The sequence below is a fragment of the Centruroides sculpturatus genome, unplaced genomic scaffold (assembly GCF_000671375.1).
Source record: "Centruroides sculpturatus isolate CEXI.00-Female unplaced genomic scaffold, Cexi_2.0 scaffold20, whole genome shotgun sequence".
NCBI lineage: Eukaryota > Metazoa > Arthropoda > Arachnida > Scorpiones > Buthidae > Centruroides > Centruroides sculpturatus.
The window spans coordinates 1192200-1218044 of NW_019384333.1; the positions used below are offsets into that span (position 1 = coordinate 1192200).

Sequence of the window (25845 nt, forward strand, 5' to 3'; positions counted from 1 at the left end):
TTTTTTTTAATGTATTACTTGGCTTTAATTTGAGTATGTTTTTCGCGTTGGAACGAATTATTTGGTTTTACATGTAATCGTATGGGAAAAGATGATCCACCTTACGACATTTTCATGATACGATCTCAGTTTCGGAACGGATTAATTTCGTATCCTGAGGTACCACTGTATTGGCACATTTACTTTAAAGACTGTAAAGTACATAAGAGAATAAAGTGGATGTGAAAAAGTCTAATATCAACACTTCAAGGTGTCTCAAAACACAAAAAGTTCTTATTTTTAATTGCTTTACTAACAGACAATATAACTGAATCACAGTTTGTAACAGTAAAATTAAACCAATACTATTTAAATCCAAGCAAATAAGTTATTTTTAAATTTGTAAACTTTATGCATATTCCTAGATTCAATTTGGCAGCTTGGTCAGCCTGATATATCCAGTTCCTTTAATCAATGCTCTACCAACTCTAACCAAAGTCTAAAAACAAATGTTAATTCTTTATTTAAGCCACTGTATCTCAATGAAGTATATGTTTGGAGCAACACATCATTTAATTTATTTGTTTTTAAACATATCAAATAAAGTAAAACACAGTGAAATGAGTGGGAGAGAATTTGACTTTTGCCATTTTTTGTAATTTTCTGAGTACAAAACTCATTAATATAAAGTACCAATTTTTGTCCCTTCAACATTGATCATCATATTAATGAAGTTTGACCATATTTGAAATTTTAAGTTCTCAATGAATGTTTTGCAAAAAATTATTATTATTAAATTTTAACAATTTAAAATATAAAAATTCAAAATAATTCAGTTTTCAATCAAATATCAATCAAAAGTTTACAGCTTTTGCTCTATTTTAGGAAATAAATTTTTGTATTTTACAATTTTATATTAGGTTATATATTTTAGATATTTTAAAATCTTTGTAGCATTAATAATTTTTTAAAAATTACTAACCAAATGCATCTTCATCAGGATCGCCAGAGTAATATTCTAAAACTCGCCTATATACGCTATATCCTAATCGTTTATACATATCTACAGCAACTTTATTAGATACCCGAACAAATAAATCCACAAAGTATGCTCTCTTTCTATTATAAAAAAAAATCATCATCTTTAGTATAATGAAGTCAAACTTGTTTACAATAATCAATTCGAAAACTGTTTTATTGGAGTCAACATATAGATATATGAACAAAATAAAGAATAAGCAAGATTATACATTTCAAACACTATAAACTAACTCTTCTAACACTTCTGTTCTAAAAACTAATCCTCCTTGTTAAATAATGGATTCTCTTGAAGACAAACCTAAATATCTGAAAGTGTTCAGAAAGAATTTAATTGTGCTTATTTTTTATTCTGTTTATACAGGGTCTTCCAAAACTAATGCTACCATTTTAAATTACTGTAATTATGTTAATTTTCACCTGAGAAGTATGCAACATACATCAGTTGATAGAATAACCATCCAAGTTTCATCTCTCATCTGCAATTAAATGTTTTGTCTGCTGTTAATGAAAATGGTGACTCCATAACAGAAAAGATGTTTTGTGTTCTGCACTTTGTAAACTTGGAATCACTTGTCATTGTGGAACATGAAAAAACTGTAGCTCCAACAGAATACAACTGTGGAGCCACAGGAGTTGTACACTTGTGACTACTATAGGAGAAATGATAATGGATATGCTGTAACAAGCTTAGAAAGAATTTGAGTATTGGTTGTATATGGGCCATGCAACAGAAGATGTACATAATGAGAAACTGTACCAGGCACTGGAAAACTTGGACAGTTTTCCAATGTTTTAATGTACATTGCAGTGTTCTCAGATAATAATTAACATAATTAAAAATAGTACCAATCTTTTTGGAAGATCCTGTTTTTCTACTTATTAACTCCAATTATTGTTGGTTCTAATAACCTATTCCAATTTTTAAGTAGGTTATTAGAACCAACAATATTTAAGTATTTTGATGCCTTAATTACTTTTAAATACTTACTTTTCAGATACATCTTCCAGTCCAACCATCAATGTGGCAGCAAGTCCTAACCTACGATAATCAGGAGCAACAGTAAGTGCAGTCACATGTCCGTGCCAATTTTCTCCATGACCTTCTGCTTTTCCCATTACTAAAATAATAAAATTTAATTTATTAAGCCATTATTAAAATTAATGTTTAAAAAAAAACTTATTTTTAAGAATCTTTTATGTTGTTATATATAAAATAATAAATAAATTACTTTTATTTTTTTTAAATGTAATTATAAAACCCTTTCATTAAATTTTAAGATAAAATTATAATTTATTTTGAAATAAAAATAAAACAAATACATCTGTTATTAATGCAATGTGAAACTGAACTGAAATGTTTAAATTTATTCCACAGATACCTTTGAATTATCTCAAAAGAGTTCTTCTAAAAAACAGTTTTAATTAGTAAAATTAGCTTTACATAATATAAAATAGATTTATCATTATGAATTTAATAGAATAATGAAAAAAATGAATGAAAATGATAATATAAAAGTAAAAAAAAATATCTAAAAATCAAAATTTTTAAATCATTTTTCTTTCAAAAAATTTACATAAAACCAGTAAATAGTTGAAACCAAGATATGTTTTGAAAGGGAGATGGGGGCCTTTCCTTCTATAGTCCATTCACCATAACTTCATGCATGTTTCTGTAAGAAATAGTTCACAAAAAACAACTCTCTTCTTAACAATTCTCTCCTGGACTAAATTTATAATAATTTATAGGTTTACATTTTTATTAGGCCACTGTTGTTGTTTCTATAATGAGACAGTTAACAGAAAAGATGCACTTTTTAGCATAAAGCAATTAAGTGGCCACTTTGCCTCTTCATTTCATGCATGGAGTTACAGCAAAGAGACTGTTCCATATTCCCAGCTCTGCAGAAACAGAAGTATCTGAACTAGGATAGCTTCTTTCCCCTTATTATCAAACTTAGGGGTGTCTAAAATTTTACAATTTTTTAAACTATACAAGTTTGATTTTAACTAAGTTTGTTACAAACTACAAAGTTGATTTACTGCATAAGTTAGATCCACCTTACGACATTTTCATGATACGATCTCAGTTTCGGAACGGATTAATTTCGTATCCTGAGGTACCACTGTATTGGCACATTTACTTTAAAGACTGTAAAGTACATAAGAGAATAAAGTGGATGTGAAAAAGTCTAATATCAACACTTCAAGGTGTCTCAAAACACAAAAAGTTCTTATTTTTAATTGCTTTACTAACAGACAATATAACTGAATCACAGTTTGTAACAGTAAAATTAAACCAATACTATTTAAATCCAAGCAAATAAGTTATTTTTAAATTTGTAAACTTTATGCATATTCCTAGATTCAATTTGGCAGCTTGGTCAGCCTGATATATCCAGTTCCTTTAATCAATGCTCTACCAACTCTAACCAAAGTCTAAAAACAAATGTTAATTCTTTATTTAAGCCACTGTATCTCAATGAAGTATATGTTTGGAGCAACACATCATTTAATTTATTTGTTTTTAAACATATCAAATAAAGTAAAACACAGTGAAATGAGTGGGAGAGAATTTGACTTTTGCCATTTTTTGTAATTTTCTGAGTACAAAACTCATTAATATAAAGTACCAATTTTTGTCCCTTCAACATTGATCATCATATTAATGAAGTTTGACCATATTTGAAATTTTAAGTTCTCAATGAATGTTTTGCAAAAAATTATTATTATTAAATTTTAACAATTTAAAATATAAAAATTCAAAATAATTCAGTTTTCAATCAAATATCAATCAAAAGTTTACAGCTTTTGCTCTATTTTAGGAAATAAATTTTTGTATTTTACAATTTTATATTAGGTTATATATTTTAGATATTTTAAAATCTTTGTAGCATTAATAATTTTTTAAAAATTACTAACCAAATGCATCTTCATCAGGATCGCCAGAGTAATATTCTAAAACTCGCCTATATACGCTATATCCTAATCGTTTATACATATCTACAGCAACTTTATTAGATACCCGAACAAATAAATCCACAAAGTATGCTCTCTTTCTATTATAAAAAAAAATCATCATCTTTAGTATAATGAAGTCAAACTTGTTTACAATAATCAATTCGAAAACTGTTTTATTGGAGTCAACATATAGATATATGAACAAAATAAAGAATAAGCAAGATTATACATTTCAAACACTATAAACTAACTCTTCTAACACTTCTGTTCTAAAAACTAATCCTCCTTGTTAAATAATGGATTCTCTTGAAGACAAACCTAAATATCTGAAAGTGTTCAGAAAGAATTTAATTGTGCTTATTTTTTATTCTGTTTATACAGGGTCTTCCAAAACTAATGCTACCATTTTAAATTACTGTAATTATGTTAATTTTCACCTGAGAAGTATGCAACATACATCAGTTGATAGAATAACCATCCAAGTTTCATCTCTCATCTGCAATTAAATGTTTTGTCTGCTGTTAATGAAAATGGTGACTCCATAACAGAAAAGATGTTTTGTGTTCTGCACTTTGTAAACTTGGAATCACTTGTCATTGTGGAACATGAAAAAACTGTAGCTCCAACAGAATACAACTGTGGAGCCACAGGAGTTGTACACTTGTGACTACTATAGGAGAAATGATAATGGATATGCTGTAACAAGCTTAGAAAGAATTTGAGTATTGGTTGTATATGGGCCATGCAACAGAAGATGTACATAATGAGAAACTGTACCAGGCACTGGAAAACTTGGACAGTTTTCCAATGTTTTAATGTACATTGCAGTGTTCTCAGATAATAATTAACATAATTAAAAATAGTACCAATCTTTTTGGAAGATCCTGTTTTTCTACTTATTAACTCCAATTATTGTTGGTTCTAATAACCTATTCCAATTTTTAAGTAGGTTATTAGAACCAACAATATTTAAGTATTTTGATGCCTTAATTACTTTTAAATACTTACTTTTCAGATACATCTTCCAGTCCAACCATCAATGTGGCAGCAAGTCCTAACCTACGATAATCAGGAGCAACAGTAAGTGCAGTCACATGTCCGTGCCAATTTTCTCCATGACCTTCTGCTTTTCCCATTACTAAAATAATAAAATTTAATTTATTAAGCCATTATTAAAATTAATGTTTAAAAAAAAACTTATTTTTAAGAATCTTTTATGTTGTTATATATAAAATAATAAATAAATTACTTTTATTTTTTTTAAATGTAATTATAAAACCCTTTCATTAAATTTTAAGATAAAATTATAATTTATTTTGAAATAAAAATAAAACAAATACATCTGTTATTAATGCAATGTGAAACTGAACTGAAATGTTTAAATTTATTCCACAGATACCTTTGAATTATCTCAAAAGAGTTCTTCTAAAAAACAGTTTTAATTAGTAAAATTAGCTTTACATAATATAAAATAGATTTATCATTATGAATTTAATAGAATAATGAAAAAAATGAATGAAAACGATAATATAAAAGTAAAAAAATATCTAAAAATCAAAATTTTTAAATCATTTTTCTTTCAAAAAATTTACATAAAACCAGTAAATAGTTGAAACCAAGATATGTTTTGAAAGGGAGATGGGGGCCTTTCCTTCTATAGTCCATTCACCATAACTTCATGCATGTTTCTGTAAGAAATAGTTCACAAAAAACAACTCTCTTCTTAACAATTCTCTCCTGGACTAAATTTATAATAATTTATAGGTTTACATTTTTATTAGGCCACTGTTGTTGTTTCTATAATGAGACAGTTAACAGAAAAGATGCACTTTTTAGCATAAAGCAATTAAGTGGCCACTTTGCCTCTTCATTTCATGCATGGAGTTACAGCAAAGAGACTGTTCCATATTCCCAGCTCTGCAGAAACAGAAGTATCTGAACTAGGATAGCTTCTTTCCCCTTATTATCAAACTTAGGGGTGTCTAAAATTTTACAATTTTTTAAACTATACAAGTTTGATTTTAACTAAGTTTGTTACAAACTACAAAGTTGATTTACTGCATAAGTTAACTGTGTAATCATCATTTGTGATATATACATTGCACAAATCTTTTCCAACAGACAAAGTACAATATGGTTGGCAGCCATTTTGTTTTGCTTACTGATAATGCTTTTTTCTTCTTAATGTAGTCCAAGGTTTGTCAGTTTCCTAGACTTATCACACCTTGTAGAGTAGTCAATGAAAGGGAGTCAAAGACTAGGTAGAAAGATATAGGGTTTATTAATTAATATCAAAAATGCATTTCAGACAGATAATTAGTCCAATCATCAAGCAAAGATTAACTTACTAGCATAATCCATAAAATTATCTTCAGTTACAATAGTACTTTAAGTAATTATTATTAAACATTCAAACAGTACCTATAAGGATTTTCCAATGATATATGCATGACTTCTTTATCATGATCACCACGGAATCTTTTGCCTGAGAACTGTACATCTACCTATTTAATTTTAAAGACCTTATTTACACAATTATTATACAATTACTCAGCAACATAAGAACCTTACCTTAAAACAATGCAATAAAACTCTGATGCAGGATAAAATCTTAAAACTGATAAATATATATAACGACAGAAAAAAACAACATATAAGTAGACTTCCTAGGGTTAGTTAGTCCTCAGCCATATACAATGGTTAACAATAATTGCAAATATCTAACTGTTATATTCTAACGATTTACAAAACACTCAAAATTAAAGATAATAGAACCACCTGGGATATCAACGTAAAAATACCATGATTCCAGAAGTTGATAACCAATGCTATCATTTACTCTCAGATTTTGATGTAATTTAATAATTTCTATATACTTGTACTATTTTCTGTTTAAACTATTATTTTCTGTTTTCATTATTTTTACCAAATCTTTAATTTCACATTCATTACTATGTCAGTGAACTGAGACAGCAGAATATTTACTATTATATTTTACGACATTAATATATTTTGTATACTATATTTTAAATTTACGTTTTGTTTCCTCACATAGATCTTGGCTGCACACTACTACATTAAAATTTGTGCTCTTTTCTTTTGCTTTGTTCATTTATTGTTAATACTGTTAGAAAGCAATGTTTAAGAATGCTTAAGATAAATTTTCCTTGCTATGTTTAAAATAACATACTTAGATGATTTCTGTGTATATATTGTCTACTTGGACCTTGTTTATTAATAGGACTTATTATACTGGTGAAGTTTAATACTAAGATGATATCTTCCTGAGCTAGAAACCCAATAGAGAATTGCTTAGTGGTGTCCATTTGATGTTTCAAGCATATGTTTTAAAGAAATAAAAAATTATAATAATAAATGTCAGCTATCTGCAATTCTTTTTTCACTGCTGTAGTACTAAAACCATAATCTTTATGCCATCTAATGTAACAGTGGAATGAAATATTATTATAAGCCTATCATAAGTCAAGTGCTCCTCCTCTAGAAATTTTACAAATCACACACTTGTTAAAACATTCAAATATAATTAAATTAAAATTAAAAAAACTGCAAAAAATTTTTTTATGTATTACAATAACCCCATAAAAACCCTGTTAGAGATTTTAACAGATTAAAATATAGTCTGCTGTTAAAACTTCTAATTGCCTTATTGAGAAATATAATTCTGATAATTGTAATTGTTTTTATTACATAATTTCCTTAAGTTAATAAAAATAGTTTCCACTTTGAATAATAAAAGTGAAATTACTAGAATTTTTTGATTTCTTTAAATAATTTTAGCAAAATAACGTCAATAAATCATAATAAATAATACAAAAATTTCTTCAATTTTATATGTTGTCCAAATTCGTATAAATTACTTTTATTTATTATATTGTAAAAATAAATACTTACTGTATCCCATAATATCTCCATTTGGGGCTTCAGCAACTTGAAAGTACTCAGGCCAATGAGCAAGATATTGCAAGTAAAAGGAGAGTCCATACTTTTACATTAAATAAAGGAAAATTTTGAAATAAGATTCCTTTGAAATAAGATTGTATAGAGTAGTTTGTAACTGATTTTAATTAAAATATTAACATCAAAACCCAGTATTTTCAAATAAATAGGTTAAAATATAAAAACTTTACACACTATTTTGATCAATTTTTATTATTTTATAATTTATAACTGGGGACACTATATGACTGTGATATTGTGATAGAAGTAAGGCAGAATGCTGTGTTTTTGTAATAAAAATTAAATAAGTATTAGTAAGTATAAGTTATCTAACTAAGTGCTGACAAATTTGAATGTATGGTACATATAAAGGTGTGTGTGTGTGTGTGTGTGTGTGTGTGTGATCAGAAGAAAAAACTGCTGGCCACTTAATTAATTAAGAAGATAATCCTTCCACATGCCAAAAAGAAACAGGCAAAATTTTGAATTCGTCATCATAAGTCATGAATAATGCCAAAGTTTTATCAAAATTGACCCATCAAATTTTGAGAACAAACACAGTTCTGTAAGTTGCTTAGAAGAGACATTGCTAATGCACACTTTGATCAATGGCATAAAATATACAATCTTATCTTTACAATCTAAAAACAGTGTATTACATTTAGCAACATACTTTAATTACATAGACTGTTTTTTTTTTCAACCTTTGATGGCCCAAAAAAAAAAAAAAGTGCAAATAACAAAATGAATTTATTACCATAAGTTAGGTACAGACATGGTTACTTTTCAACATAATCACCATGAAGATTGAAGCATTTGTCTATCTGTGGATGAGCTTTGAAATCCTCTCTTTATAGAATGTTGCTGTCAGTGATTGAGATGGGCCTTAACATTGTTTGAGAATCATCATTAGTCTCAAGACTTTCACCTAGCTTGGAACTTTTTAAACATCCAGCATACAGCCCTGATTTAGCACCAAGCGACTTCCACCTCTTTCCTGAACACAGAGGTTCAAGACTAATGACATTCTTCAAAATAACATTAAGGCCCATCTCAATCACTGGTGGCAACATTCTATGAAGAGGCGATTTCAAAGCTCATCCGCAGATAGATAAATCAATCTTCATGGTGATTATGTCAAAAAGTAACCATGTTTATGCCTAACTTTCAGTAATAATTTCATTTTGTTATTTACACTTGTCTTTGTTTTATGGACCATTGGAGGATGAAAAAACTGCCCTCGTAATTTGAGCCATACCACATTATTAAAGGTAATTAAATTTCTCAAATGCAGACAAATCAAATCTGAAGAATTGTATCACAATATGACATTGACAAAATCCACCAGTAATAATATACATGGTGGACATTTTCCACTATATGTTAAATATACTAATTTTTCAGACAGTACAACACTCGAATTCAAAAATTGTCAAAATTGGGTATAGTTAGGATTACACTACTTCAAAAGAACAACTTAGAAGTTTATACTTCAAATTTGGAATCAATGGCAAATTATTAGATAATGACAGTCTTTATGAAAACTGCTGTGAGAAATGAATTTTGTATAGTTTTAAGCAAATCAATGGGAGAAGTGGAAAATTTTTTCATTTCTTCTCCCATCATTTTTGATGAGTTAACAGCTAGTATAAAATATAATTCATTATATTATATTCTAAAAATTACAATATTGTAGAGCATCGATTATCCAAATTGATTTTTAGGATAACTGATTATGTATGAAAAATTATATTAACCTATCTCATGTTGAAATTCCTGGCATGTCCCTAAGTACTGCACCTTCTCATGATTGCACCAGTGCTACCAGCTAAAACACGCACACCAATAAAAGTAATATCGGAGTAACCCAAGACATAGCCAAAGATTGCAGTGCCACAGCACTAATGGAAATTTAAATTTGCCAACTGGAAAGTTTTTGGTTAATTGACGTTTCGGTTGATCAACATTTGGATAAGATGCTCTACTCTATCTTCTAACCTGATTACCGGTGTTATGAACACTCTTGAACACACTGGTTGAACATTTATCTCCAGTAGTGCTTAAAGTTCGGAAAACAAATGTTTTTGGCCTCACCCGAGGTCTGCTTCAGGTTAATTAAATGAAAACTGGATTCCAATCTTAGAATGATTTTTGAAACAATTTCAAATGTTGTGCTTTAAAACAAATTCGAATATATGTGCAAGCTATGGAGTGTCGGTGATTTCTTGTTCTTCACATATGTAGTGCCAGGCGTATGAAAGTGCGTTGCCATCGTTAGAGTTTATACATCTCCCTATCCGGCTGGCCTTGTATATTTCAAGGCTTCAATGGCCCTGATGTGGTCAGTGTGAAAGGCTCTTTTTATCAGTCTGGCGTTGGATAGGTCTGCATGAACCTCTGGGTCAGTGGCATAAGTGGATAGGGCAGTGATGTAACAAGTATGGTCTATGTCAGTGGTTCTCAACCTTTTTTGTTGATGTACCCTATTAGCCCATTAGTTGTTTCTCAAGTACCCCTTATACTCTTGTATGTAAATTTTATAATTACTGCGTTAGATATATACAGCCCTTATAATTGAGCACCGTAAAAAAACTAACTAACTAGCTAACTATAACTAAAAGTGAATTACTTATTTTACATAAATAATAATAAATTTAATCAGGTACATACATTTATTTATTATTATTTGATAAGTATATTATATAAAATCACAGAAGTCATTTTAATACATGCATAAATTATATTTCCTAAAAATAAATAATTATAATTAACAATAAAGAAAATTTAAATTCTACAATAATTTCTAACAAAATTTAATGAGATATTTGGTTCCCACATTGTTAAATAGAGATTATAATTGTGTACTGACCTTGAAAGTAATGGCTGCAAATTTATAACGTGCAGAACAATACATGAATCTTTCAAGTTTTGTAACAAACATAACATCTAAATTTGCTAAATATCAAGTAATGTGCGCATGCAGTGACATGCATTGCATGATCAGGGCCTCATTATTCCTAATACCAGTAGTCCAGTAAAAACACGAAAAGCCCAATCTTATCAATCCATAATTAGAGAATAGAAAAATAATTTTTTTTCTATTCTAAAATTAATGCTCAGTTAAATCATAATTTTACTAGACTACAGGTTCACTTGGCACTAACGACACAAATAGACAAGCAAATCAAGTGGATAAACAAGTTGTTTAGACTGTTAAAAGGGAAATCGGTGTTCACACTAGGATATTTTAAAGCAAGTTTTTATCGTTTCTTGTGTTAATAATTTACAGCAAATTGATTAACATATGCCATTTTATAATGAAAGTTAGATGTACCCCTTCGATTTATGCTCGTGCCCCTAGGGGTACATGTACCCCCAGTTGAGAACCACTGGTCAATGTCATATTTGTGCTCCCTGACTCTGTTGGACGGAACGTTTAGTGAAGCCAATGAACATCATTTCTTGCCTAAACATGTCATCTCTCACCAGAATACTGTATACTCCCAGAGCCCTGAGATCGTCATGCATTGCGCAATAACTTATATATAGTGGGAGACCTTTGGTATGTTAATTTGGTGCCAGTTTTGGTTGCAATTTCTTTATATAAAGCTTGAAATCATTGGTTGTACTCAACTGTGGTGTGTCTGCTGGCTGGGGTCTTGATTCTGATCTTCGTTGCGAGCCTTTTGAGTATTGGGGGTACCATGGTCTACAATAGGCACATGCTAATTGAAATACACTTTAAAATTTTTGTTTAATAAGTCAAGAATATGGCTAATCCTCATATTAGCTCTTTTTTATAGCCATGTGCCATCGCAATGCGCTCTAGATTCTGTAGTTCAATTACTGTGTCCCTCCAACTGGAAGGGCATGTATACAGTCTCCTAACTAACACCCTGAATGCTGTGATTTTATAAGTGTAAGGGTCAGCTAAGTTTGCTGGTATAAACCATGGGACACAGCCTGGTTTATAATGGCCGGATGTTGATATCTAGGAAGTGGGCATTGGTGGTGGTTAATTGGTTGAGTTTAAGGGTCAGTCCATATGGATTGTTGTTCAAGCAACTTAAAAAATCATTGACATTCGGTTCCATTTTCCATAGGATAAATATGCCGTCTACACATCTCTTATATACAATTATATTGGACCTATACTTGAGTATGACTCTTTGTTATAGTCTAAGTAATACTAACTCACATAAGTTGCCAGACANATTACTTATTTTACGTAAATAATAATAAATTTAATCAGGTACATACATTTATTTATTATTATTTGATAAGTATATTATATAAAATCACAGAAGTCATTTTAATACATGCATAAATTATATTTCCTAAAAATAAATAATTATAATTAACAATAAAGAAAATTTAAATTCTACAATAATTTCTAACAAAATTTAATGAGATATTTGGTTCCCACATTGTTAAATAGAGATTATAATTGTGTACTGACCTTGAAAGTAATGGCTGCAAATTTATAACGTGCAGAACAATACATGAATCTTTCAAGTTTTGTAACAAACATAACATCTAAATTTGCTAGATATCAAGTAATGTGCGCATACAGTGATACGCATTGCATGATGGGGGCCTCATTATTCCTAATACCAGTAGTCCAGTAAAAACACAAAAAGCCCCAATCTTATCAATCAATAATTAGAGAATAGAAAAATAATTTTTTTTCTATTCTAAAATTAATGCTCGGTTAAATCATAATTTTACTAGACTACAGGTTCACTTGGCACTAATGACACAAATAGACAAGCAAATCAAGTGGATAAACAAGTTGTTTAGACTGTTAAAAGGGAAATCGATGTTCACACTGGGATATTTTAAAGCAAGTTTTTATCGTTTCTTGTTCCTTGTGTTAATAATTTACAGCAAATTGATTAACATATGCCATTTTATAATGAAAGTTAGATGTACCCCTTCGATTTATGCTCGTACCCCCAGTTGAGAACCACTGGTCAATGTCATATTTGTGCTCCTTGACTCTGTTGGATGGAACGTTTAGTGAAGCCAATGAACATCATTTCTTGCCTAAACCTGTCATCTCTCACCAGAATACTGTATACTCCCAGAGCCCTGAGATTGTCCTGCATTGCGCAATAACTTATATATAGTGGGAGACCTTTGGTATGTTAATTTGGTGCCAGTTTTGGTTGCAATTTCTTTATATAAAGCTTGAAATCATTGGTTGTACTCAACTGTGGTGTGTCTGCTGGCTGGGGTCTTGATTCTGATCTTCGTTGCGAGCCTTTTGAGTATTGGGGGTACCATGGTCTACAATAGGCACATGCTAATTGAAATACACTTTAAAATTTTTGTTTAATAAGTCAAGAATATGGCTAATCCTCATATTAGCTCTTTTTTGTAGCCATGTGCCATTGCAATGCACTCTAGATTCTGTAGTTCAATTACTGTGTCCCTCCAACTGGAAGGGCATGTATACAGTCTCCTAACTAACACCCTGAATGCTGTGATTTTATAAGTGTAAGGGTCAGCTAAGTTTGCTGTATAAACCATGGGATACAGCCTGGTTTATAATATATACTGGTTTCAACCACTCCACCATTAAGCCGGATGTTGATGTCTAGGAAGTAAGTATTGGTGGTGGTTAATTGGTTGAGTTTAAGGGTCAGTCCATATGGATTGTTGTTCAAGCAACTTAAAAAATCATTGACATTCGGTTCCATTTTCCATAGGATAAATATGCCGTCTACATATCTCTTATATATAATTATATTGGACCTATACTCGAGTATGACTCTTTGTTCTAGTCTATGTAATACTAACTCACATAAGTTGCCAGACAGCGGGCTGCCCATGGGTATCCCAAGTTTTTGTAAGTAGGTCCTGTTGTCAAACTGGAATATGGAGTTTTCACTGGAATATGGATACTTGAGATGTGCCAGCTCTAAGACCTGTTTTGTGATGTGTTGACATTCTGCATTTGGCTAATAGGATATCCCTCAGAGCGCAGAAGCATGGTTGTAATTTTATATTGTTATACTCCTCAATAAAGAGCAGGAAATCGTTGACGCACCATAACATGCGCATATGTTCAAATTTATTTTAAAACTCAATGTTTGAAATTGTTTCAAGAATTTTGTTCTAAGATTGGAATCCAGTTTTCATTTAATGAAAATGTTTGTTTTCCGAATTTTAAGTAGTATTGGAGATAAAGGTTCAACCAGTGTGTACGAGAGTATTCTAAAAATTAAAAATTACGACAATAACGGATCATCCATTAATTACATATACACTTTATGAGTCATTTTTACTCCCTCCCTCCTATGTATAATGTTTATCTTTAGCAAATCCTATTTCTTCCCTTTAATTACATGTACAGTACAGTAGTTCATAGACTGCATTGACTTTGATGAGTTCTGCAAATATTTTCTAGCTGATAGTTTATTCACAAGATAAGTAAGTAAGCTTATAAGAACAACTTTGTATGCCATTAACTGATAAGAAATGTCAAGTTTCTTTACATTTTCAGGCAGGCTACAATTTCCCTTGAGTATCTCAGAATTGAAAGAATTATTCCCACACTTCCACATAATTGCAATTGTCTTCTTGATTTTGTCTCTTGATTTCCCTGGAGCTTGTTCCTAGAGTGTGATGATGGGGAACGTTATGAATTATTTTCATCAAAAACTGAAGCAGCATGTGTATCATCTCAGCACACTATAGGGCAATTTAGGATAAGGCAATTTTGATTGAGGCATGAACTCTTCATCACTATCAAACAAAACTACCGGAAAACTTTCTGGCAGTACAGTAGGATCCTCAGCCAAATCACCATTATCAACAAGGCCATCTTCATTGTCAGAAGGCCTAATCAAAGCTTACATTTCATCCGATGTATGGTACTTCTTCACTCATCCTCCTGAAATGTATAATCTCCCACAGTTTCTGATTAATTCAGTCTAATAATCAAAATGAGAACAAGAGAAATACTAAACTTTCAATATAGCTTCAAAAGTATAACAGTATTCAAAATCAACACATATGCATAGTTGCAGATATTCAAAATGATATATATATATATATATATATCATTTTGAATATCTGCAAGATATATATCTGCATAGATATATATATATATATATATAAAAATGGACGTGTGTGTCCCTATATTTCACTTTTCCGCCAAAACTACACATCACACATGAATGGTGTTTGTATGTGGTAGTAGCCCCAAGTTCCCATTCGTGCACTATGGTGGTTGCGTCTCGATAGCTGTAAGGGTGTGGGAGATATAGAGGCTTAAAGTGGTTGACTTCGAAGATTTTCTATTTCGATTTTAAAAATGTTCGAACTGTTTTAAATTCGAATTGGTTCGATTATAGAACAATTGTAAACGTTCCAGAAAATTGATCAAATTGAAAATAGTTTGTTTGACTGGACGTAAAAATTCTCTAATTAGTCTGGAAATGGGGGATCTAATTCTTGCATTCTGTAAAAACGGGTAAGATTGGCTATAATGTAATTATCTTAATCTTCACAATCGTTACTTTTTGCCCAGCAAAGCAGGTCCTTGCAGCTAGTAAATAATAAAAGAGAATTATGCAGATCTAAATACGGGTACACAATTACGAAACACTAAATTCTTCACCAAAAAATTCACTATAAATATACATATAATATTCGTCTCTAAATAAAACAAGAATACATCTAGCACATTACTGCCATAACTTTAGTTTGACCAAGACAAAAATATAAACAACAGACAATTAGCAACTTCTAGTAGAAAAAGTGCACACTATGGTCAAACATGCTTTGCAGATATACAAAGCTGCTCATGCTCCAAAGTTGAAAGAGGATAAGACAGAGAGCATTAATGTATAACTGCATATATGCAAACTACACACTAGTGTTAAGCAACACTAATTTTATTAATCTGAATAGAAATATTTAACAAAATATAAAAATTATACATAACTTTTAAATGTTTGAAGTCCAGACATTAATAACATGACATAATTTACTTTACAATATCATGAAAAAGAAAATATTCCAACTCCATCTAACAATAATCAAAGACTTAAAAATCAACTTTAATTTTCATCTTGTCAAAATGAAAGACATCCAGAACATAGGAAAAATTAAAATTTATGCAAATAGAGGGGAACAAAGGTCCATGCACAGGATTTTTAAAACCATTTAGAAAAACATTATTTTTTCTTAACTTAGTTTAATTTTTACTTTATAAGTGTATACATGACTTTTTGTATTATTTTTTTTATTATTCCCAAACAGGAAGGGATAAACCTCAAGACATCCTGTGTGCATAGCCTTGAGGAACATACATAAACTTCTAACTAGGGTCACATATACTTTTTGTTCCAGACAGATCGATCTGTAAGATCAGATCAGTCTTTGTCACGTGGTACAGATCACTTCTCGTGTGTTAGTTGGCGGAAAGTATACAAGTAAAATTGAATATTTACTTTGTAAATAAAATTGCTCACAAAACAGCAAAATGGGAAAGTGTGCACTATACATTCTTGCTGTACAATCTCACAAAATTACTCTTAATACTTTCCTTTTCATATCAGTTTATTGGATATTTTAATAATGATGTTTTTACTTACCATTTATAAGTTTTAAATATTTTTCATTATCAACAGTTTCTTTGCCATCAATTATAAGCTTGACTTTAACCATGGAGGTTGCCACCTTTAATTTTTTTTAATCCAATCCGAACAATCCCACCCTCCACTCGGATTAGTTTGATTGCAATCTAGTCGATCCTAAATGGCATTTGTATATGCAGATAGAGATTGATCAGATCGCTATAGTTATACACAATTTGAGTGACCAAAGTAATCTTGGATAAATTTGATTCCAAAAGTATATGCACTCTAGCATGCATAGAGATTTCAGGAACACCTAGAGGAAGGACAAAAGAAACAAACTTTCCTGGACTTTGAGGAAATACAGAAACATTATACAATGTCAATGAATAAAACAAAAACAGTATTTGAAAATATTTAAAAACTGAATTTTGAGTTTTACAGGAATTTTAACTTGTTTGACCAATTTTTGTCTTAAAATTATTTGAATACCTTTACACAAACATATACACACTATACATTTACACAAATTTAATTTGCTCTAGGACAGTGTTTCCCAACCTCTAACGAACCGTCGCCCCCTTCAATAAAACCATTACATAGTATTGCTTCCTTCACTTCAAAATTCTGATGTCGAGGACCAAGCCTAATGCTAAATTCGTCTGCATTGAATAGACTAGTGACTAGTATAATGTTATTTGTTCAATTATTGTACGATATAACAAATAAAATATATAATTATTCTTAATATAATGTTTTACTATATTGCCCAGAAAATCGTTTTTTCGCCCCCCCAAAATATAAATTGTTACTAATCGCCCCCTCAACATGGAAAAACGCCCACATGGGGGCGGTATCGCCCCCGTTGAGAAACACTGCTCTAGGATCTCCAATATGTATTTCATACCAGACTGTTGTTATCCTCCAAGGGACTCAAAGAAATTTTGCAGCCTCTCTTACTTCTTAGTACTTGCGTTATTTATATTAAATATTCTCATAATTGATGTTTTTGAAATAATTAAAGTTCCATTTCAAGACAATGTGACTGCTAATAGATTAGAAACAGAAAAACAAATTCAAATTCAGGAAATGTTCACTTTCAATGTCACTTAAATTGAATCAAACCCAGCAAAAACACCCAAATTTTCATTATTTTGCTGTCTTTCCATAACTGAAATAAAGTATTTAAATAAAATACATTTTACAAATAAATTAATCGATTACTTCAAACTTTTCAAGTTTAAATAAAGGATACTGTTTCTGTTAAGGGATCCAAATTGCTAAAAATAGAATAAGAGTTATTATATAAGAAAATCTAATTTGCAGACGAACAAAGTTACTTACACATTGTTAAAACGAAACATATCATCGCATGTAAATTGCCTGATAGTTGTCATTTTGTATCAATTTCCNTCAGGAGCAACAGTAAGTGCAGTCACATGTCCGTGCCAATTTTCTCCATGACCTTCTGCTTTTCCCATTACTAAAATAATAAAATTTAATTTATTAATTTCATTTAGCTTTTTTGAAATATATTTACGATCTACGGAGCGCCCCTAAACGTCCAATTTAAGAACTAAACAAATGGCGCCAACTCGTGTCGTCGTCGTAGATACTCTTTAAGTAAAAAGTTGTTTATAGCGATAGGCTTGTTAATTATGGATATTAGAAAGTTTTTAACTGGTGGTACCAATAATGCATCAAGTAAGAAAACGACATCCAAGGCAGCTAAAACACACGAATCGGTAAAAGAGAATAGTAAAGTGAAATCGAAGAAAAGAATGATCATCGATTCAGATTCTGATTCCGAAGATCCTCTTCCGAAAAGCAAGGAAATTAGAAACAAGAAACGAGTCATAAACGACGATTCTGATTCGGAAGACGTATTCCAGACGAAATCTGTAAAGAAATCACCAAAATTATCGAAACAAGTGGCCATAGATGTGGACGATTTCTTTAAAATCGAAACTGTAAAACTGAAAAGTGAAACCGCAACTAAGAAAAATGAAAAGGCAGCTCGTAAAGAAAAGTCACCGAAGAAGCTCTCGACGAAATTAGCCGAAGCCAAAGCGGCTTCTAAAGTCTCGAAAACCGACAGGTTAAACTCTCAAGATGTTTCGGAAGCCGAAACGGCAGAGAAGAGCAAAAATACCTCTAAGAAGAGTCCGATAAAAAATTCTAAAGTTTCCAAAGAAAATATATCTGAAAAATCCTTTGCAAATGTTAAAAACAAGCACGACGATTCTAATGTCGAGTTGAAACCGAGTCTGACTGTCAAAACTGAAAGTAGCAAAGATATGGGAGATGTGGAAGAAAAATCCTTCACGAACATTAAGAATAAGCATGACGATTCTAATGTCGACTTAAAACCAGGTCTGATCGTCAAAACTGAAAGTAGCAAAGATATGGGTGATATGGAAGAGATGCCTAAGAAGCATAAAACAGAAGATTCCAATTCTAGTGATAAAAGTCAAAAGAGGAGAAGTAATTATTTACAGTATAGACAATACTTGGATCGTACCGGACCGCAGGCTCTCGGAACAAAACAGGTCCCAGAAGGTAAACCGAATTGTTTGGCAAAATTAACTTTCGTGATCACTGGAGTTTTAGAATCGTTTGAAAGAGATGACATAAAAAGTATAATAGAAAAATATCAAGGAAGAGTGACTACTACTGTTAGCAAGAAGACAAGCTACTTAATTGTGGGCCGTGATCCTGGTGCGTCGAAACTAGAAAAAGCCACAAAATTTAATATTAAAACATTAGACGAAGATGGATTATTAGATTTAATAAGAGAAAGTGGAAACAATAATTCATCAAAAGAAAATAATTTAGAAGAGAAATCAGATATAAAACCATCTAATAATACCAATGATAGAGAGAATGTCAAGCACAGGCATTCTGTAAATACTGATAAAGATACAAAGAAAAATGAAAAAAGGAAAAGGAGTGTTGAATGTAGTGATGATGAAAATGCAGTACATAAAAAATCTAAAGATAATCAAAATAACTTAACTCATGATAGTGTTCCAGTTAAAGAAGGTTCTTCTGAAAGGGCAACTGACCTAGTTAATAAAATTGCATCCGACACTGTTAATATGTGGGTGGACAAGTATAAACCATTAACGACAAAGCAAATAATTGGGCAGCAAGGTGATCGTAGTAATGTGAAAAAATTATCTCACTGGTTATTAAATTGGCAAAAAAATTTAAAGTCAAAATCACATCACGGTAGTAAAGATGATGGCCTGCAATACAAAGCAGCGTTACTTTCTGGTCCACCAGGAATAGGTAAGACAACTTCGGCTCATTTAGTCTGTAAAGAGTGCAGTTATGATTATATAGAAATGAATGCTTCTGATACAAGATCAAAGAAAAGCTTGAAAGCAGAAGTGATGGAAATATTAGGCAATAAGACACTAAATAATTTTGTTACCAGTACTATTGGTGACAAAAAGATATCTTCACAGCATGCCATTATCATGGATGAAGTGGACGGTATGGCAGGCAATGAAGATCGAGGAGGAATGCAAGAATTAATAGCATTAATAAAATCGACCAAAATTCCAATTATCTGTATATGTAACGATAGGTCTAGTCCTAAGATACGTTCTCTTGCAAACTATTGTTTTGACTTGAGATTTATGAGACCTAGAGTTGAACAAATAAAATCTGCAATGATGTCAATTGCATTTAAGGAGAAGATTCAAATTTCTGCAAATATTTTGCAAGATATGATTGTTGCTTCTAATCAAGACATTAGACAAGTTATGCATAATCTTTCACTTTGGTGTGCTAAAAAGCATTTGACTGCAGAACAGGCAAAAGGAGACATTGGCAAAGGAACTAAAAATATAAAATTAGGTCCTTTTGATGTTTTAAGAAAAATTTTTACGCACAGTGAAACAAAAAATATGTCAATTTACGAAAAATCTGATTTATTTTTCAATGATTATTCTCTAATTCCATTGTTTGTTCAAGAAAATTATATTAATGTTCAGCCTGCAGAAGCTAAAGGAAATGTAATTAAACATTTACAATTATTAAGTGGAACAGCGGATAGCATTTGTGATGGAGATTTGGTCGAGAAACAAATCCGTAATTCCAACAGTTGGAGTTTGTTACCGGTAGAAGCTATTTATTCCAGTGTAATCCCTGGTGACTTAATGGGAGGTTATTTAACACGAATGATAAATTTTCCATCTTGGTTGGGAAAAAATTCTACTCAAAATCACATTAAACGTTTGACTCAAGAATTACATAGCCACATGCATTTGAAAATATCTGCAAATAAAACAGATCTAAATCTAGATCAGCTAACTTTACTGAAAAATTCCATAGTTAATCCTCTGATTAGAGAAGAGCTCGAAGGTATTCCGAAAAGCATCGAAGTACTGAAGCATTACTGTTTACTAAGACAGGATGTGGATAGTATCGTCGAAGTAACACAGTGGCCAGGAAGAAACAATCCATTGAATGTTATAAGTTCTAAAATTAAAACTGCTTTCACAAAAGCTTATAATAAAGAAGGAATCACAAATCCATACTCAATAGGTACATTAAAGAAATCAAAGAGGAAAGAATCCAGGACAGACTTGTTAGGTGAAGAAGGGGAAGTGGATTTTAGTGAATCCAGTGAAAATGAAGATGACAGCTTTGACGGAATGATTAAGGTAAAAACAAAACCAGATAAAAAGAAGGAAGCACCGGTTTCAAAAAGGAAAAAGAAAAATTAAATGTAAATAAGATGATTATTTTATTTGAATTTTACAAAATTCCTTTAAAATACCAAAAAAAATATGTATATGATTATTATTTTCTTCATGATTATATATTCCAATATATAGGAGTAATGTAAATTCATCTATAAAATTATAGCTTTTGTATAATATTGTATATGGAATAAAAATAGATTTAATAATTGTGTTATTAAATCTAGGAATCTAAATTCTCTAGTATAGTTCATTAATTATAAACAGAAAGAAAAATTTGCTGGTAATTTGTTTTGAATTAAGAAAAATAATTGTAAGGTTATTTCTTGTTTATTTCAAATTTTGATATTTAAATGTTCGAAGTGTGAGTGCAAATCTAATTTGATTTATTTAAAATTATAAAATTCTCTGTTTCCATTCATAAGTTTGAAGTTCTTCATGTTACATGTTATCTAAATGTATGGATAGATAAATTCAATTTTTATGGTCCTGTATTAACGGAGCAACGTGCTCGTTGTCGTTTTCTAAATATTCTAAGGTATATGAAAAAAAAATTGATGTTAGAAAGATACTTAACGAAATAATGTGTATTTTTAAAAATATTTCGTGTTTCATTTCGATTTGCAAGGTGTTATCCGATGACCCTCATGTATTGATGGTCAAGGTGGCAGCCTGCCACTCGGGGAACCCGGGATCGAATCCGAACGGGTCGAAAAATCCCCAGAAATTTTCGGTGGTTGGTTCGACCGGATGTGTCGGCCCTCGTCCCTCACCACCCAGTCGCCCCATTGTGGACCTGGCCGAACCCATAATGGACTTGCTAAATAAGGCACTCTTGAAATACTTGCTGAGGTGAGATAGCCTTGGTGCCCACAAAGTGGAAACAGTAAAAAAAAAGATCTCTTATGTAGGGTCCCGTCCCTCAATGTTTGGCTGCTGTTATTGTGAGCCTGACGGAAGCCACGAAGGGAATAAATAATTCTTTTATAATAAAAGAATTCCCATCGTGGCACTAAGGATTTTTTTTTTTTTTAATTAAGCCATCGAATATTATAGAAAGAACCAAAATCTCTTTATCGAGTTGCCAATCTTACAGGAGACAATTATCGTGCGCCCATCTCGATCAGTTACACTTACACAGTCTATCAGAGAGAAAAGTAGGTTCCCTTATGTCAGAATTTCTTAAACTTTTTTGAACACTGGGAGTTCGGTCGTGGGTTCACGCCTCGCTCGGACGGGCTGGCCACGTGGAGTTTTCCGGGTTTTCTCCACGTCTGTAACGCCTAAATAGGGGCCAGTTTCCATTAAAAAGACCACCCGGAAGGCATCCCCCTAGGTAAGTGTCGCGTTGCCATAACTCGAACAAACCAAACCAAACTTAAACTTTTTATCTGAGACCCCTTAGAACAAAAAAAAAATTTTAGACCCATTTTACAATGAAATTTTTACGACTATACTTTATAATGTATGGCACAAAACAAACCTCTGAATGGGCATAATCTAAAATATACAGTTTTCTCATACAATTTGAACATATCAAACATTATTAACAAATATGTACGGCATTTGAAATAATCGTACAGATGGTAACACTGCTCTTTATTGATGGCTGATGAATTATCGATAATAGCCTATAAAATTTACATTTTAAATTAAAAACTTTTATCCATTTAATTTATTGTATTTACAGTATAATGCTGTATTTATACTCGTATTAAAAGAGATATAGAAGGATTTTTCATCTTGGGCTTTCCGCTGTGTGAGCATTAAGAGAACTTTTTCCATATCCATTGTGGCCAAGCACACAGCGGGGATAGTTGGGAGTTGAAAAACGGAACCCGACAAAACCGGGACAGATTACCATAAAAAATTTTTAGGGAATTGCTCGAATGTACAGATTTCGGATCCTCCAGAGCGGCAAAATGAAGCCTTAACTATATCGACTATCCGCCCATTCTGTATAGAGGAATTCAAAAATTTTCATACATAAGCGAAGGACTCATTTTATTACGCATTCGTTTATGTCACAGAATATGATCTATATGGGCGACATTTAATTGAATATCATACAAGTACTGTACTGTACATTCTCCCACTAAAATATACGTTAGCAAGTTAGATTTAATGTGCGCGCATGAATCACAAATGCGTCTGTTTTTGTGTGGAAATCTGTGGAACGATAAAAATCAACTTAGCATAAAAAATTCACCATAAAATTTTTAAACTTTTGCATCGAAATAGCTAATTTATAATTACTATCAGATTTATTTTTCATATAAAAAAAAATGTAATTAGTAGATTTTAAAAGATTTTATTTTTAAAATATTCTTAAATAATACAAATGTATTTTAACAGATTGAAAATAAAGTTTCGTAGAAATTTTTAATTTCGAAATTATCATAAAAACTTATTGTTTTTGTTTACGTGGTTTCCTCGTATAGATGGCAGCACTGATTAAAAGAAAGAAAACTTCCGGTCGACATTTTGGATCGTCAGAAAGCATTTACGTCGTTGTTTGAGGTGAGAGTGACGCGATTATTTTATTTCTTATTAAAACGATCGTTATTCCATGTTTAATAAGGCGCAAAAATAATCATAAATATCCCCCGAATTTATGCACAAACACAATCAGTAGCATTAAATAACTTAAAAGATGTCTGCAGCTAATTATGCCCATGTTAATTAAGTTTAGATTTGATTTAACTTTATTATAAAATTTTGAATATATTTTCAATATTATACTTCATATTGAAAGTAAATACATCAAAGAAAAGTAAAATTCATATTAAAGTAATATAAAATTTAATAATTTTTTTTTTTATTTTTAAATTTTATATCCATGTTTTCTTTTATCATAAAATATATTTACACTTATCAATTCACTATTTAATGTAAAAGAAATCATTGAATAAATATCTGTTGTGATTTCCTGAAAATATTGATTATTGATGATTTTTTTTTTCTTTGTCTTGAAGCAAGGAATGAAAGATTGATTCAATAATAATAGAAAATTAAGATAAAAATTGGTGTGAATAAATAGTTTTTTATGTTCATAAAGTACCCCAAATCAAATATCTTTTATCTTTTAATCAATCAGTTTGTGAATAAGCTAATTGTATTATTAAGGTATTTGCTTCTAGTCTGTATGTCAAGTATAAAGGACTTGCTAGATGGAAAGGTGAGAACTGGCACGACCAATGAATCAAATTGAAAGGCCTTTATTAAAATTAATTTCCCTTAAATCAGGTAAAAAATGGAATGTTTATTAACGGAATGAACGTTTTTGACCTGTATAATGAGTGTCTTCGTCCTTCGTTTATTAATTAAACATTTCATTTTTTTTTTATTGGATTTAAGGTTTTTCGGAATTGATTTTAGTAATTACATCCAGTTTTTGGAGTTCTTCATTTAAGGCCTTTATTGTGGCTTTAATTGGGTTAAGATTAAGATTGCAGTAAAGGCCTTTTAATGAAATTTGTTGCCTCTCTGGTTATGTGGGTTCTCTCCCTTCGATGTAACAAGTCCTCGTTAAAAAGAAAGTCCAAGTGGATAAGTTATCCTCGTCATATTATTATTATTATTAATTTATTGGAGTATTTGCAATTGAGTATTTAATTTTAGCACTGTAAGTACTAAATATAAATGGAATTATGAATGTGATAACATAAATTAAAATTTTTGTGTTTGAAATTATACACTTAATATATTGAAATATTAAATTTATAACAATTTTTCAGTTAAATCTTTAATTTATTATAAGCACTTATTTGATTTTTATTCTTTTATTTGTTAAAGTCAAAATATATTAAATTCTGTATTTTTTTGTCCAAAAAAGGTAAAAAATCTCCTTTTACCTTATGTGTAACGTTGTGATCTAGACTAATGAATTCTCTAAACAACCTTCAGTATACTATTATTATTGTTATATATTATTTATCAAGGTTAAAAGAAGTTTAAAAGTTTGGATTGTAACTTTACTTTTTTTAACCAGAATACAGAAACTAAACAATTGATGTTGAGTGCCGAATGACATGGGATAGCTTAAGTATTGATACAATAAATTTATCTTAAATATTCTGTGTTGCATAGTGAATGGGGATGCATCTTATATGTCATAAAACATGGTAATTATTTTCTTGAATTATTATGAAAATATTTTGAAGTTTTTGATATAGAATCCTGATGGAAATTAGAAGGTTTTTATTAAAAGTACTGTACAAAAATATGCATATACAACATGAGAAAAGTTAACATCCCATGCTTCTGTGATTAGGTAATGAAAATTGGTATAACTGGAAAGAAATGACAGCCATGATCTTGAAGTGAAATAGACTATAGTTAACACATTACATTTGGAAGTATTATACTCAATTTTTCTAGTAAGCCAGAATAAAAGACAGATAACTTATAGTGAAGTTGCCACAATGAGATACCTATGCTTATATTTGGGTATTGTCAATTATAAATTCAGATAGGAGATAAAGAGGTCAAATGTGACATTATCAATTGTAAAATATTAAAAATTTTTGTTAATTCAAAATTAAAAAAGCCACAAAAGCTAGTGAATAATCATATTTTATTTTTTATATCTTCAGGCATTAAAGTAGTGA

At 30.6% G+C, this 25845-nt stretch overlaps 2 protein-coding genes and 1 long non-coding RNA gene across 7 annotated transcripts in view; 2 read left to right on the forward strand and 1 right to left on the reverse strand.

The window, feature by feature from the left end:
* Window positions 1-4983: 4983 nt before the first annotated feature.
* Window positions 4984-17891, reverse strand: LOC111631059. 2 transcript variants are annotated; one of them, XR_002757632.1, is made up of 6 exons: window positions 17868-17891; window positions 17779-17803; window positions 7891-7981; window positions 6400-6482; window positions 6141-6235; window positions 4984-5116 (listed from the first exon to the last, which is right to left on the reverse strand). It is a non-coding gene; the product is annotated as an uncharacterized LOC111631059 (long non-coding RNA). The 2 variants fall into 2 exon arrangements; XR_002757630.1 differs by having other exon boundaries at window positions 6327-6482.
* Window positions 17892-18086: 195 nt separating this feature from the next.
* On the forward strand, window positions 18087-21429 carry LOC111631071 (replication factor C subunit 1-like). Its single transcript, XM_023375266.1, has one exon. It carries the CDS (start codon window positions 18182-18184, stop codon window positions 21257-21259), a length of 3078 nt encoding a protein of 1025 aa, XP_023231034.1. The 5' UTR covers window positions 18087-18181; the 3' UTR covers window positions 21260-21429.
* A 2263-nt stretch (window positions 21430-23692) lies between these two features.
* Window positions 23693-25845, forward strand: part of LOC111631080 (putative uncharacterized protein DDB_G0291608) — an 82234-nt gene continuing 80081 nt past the window's right edge. For all 4 annotated transcript variants that reach the window (XM_023375289.1, XM_023375296.1, XM_023375277.1 and 1 more), the window contains exon 1: window positions 23693-23755. The gene's annotated coding sequence lies outside the window, so the exon portion shown is untranslated. The remainder of the gene's footprint in view (window positions 23756-25845) is intronic.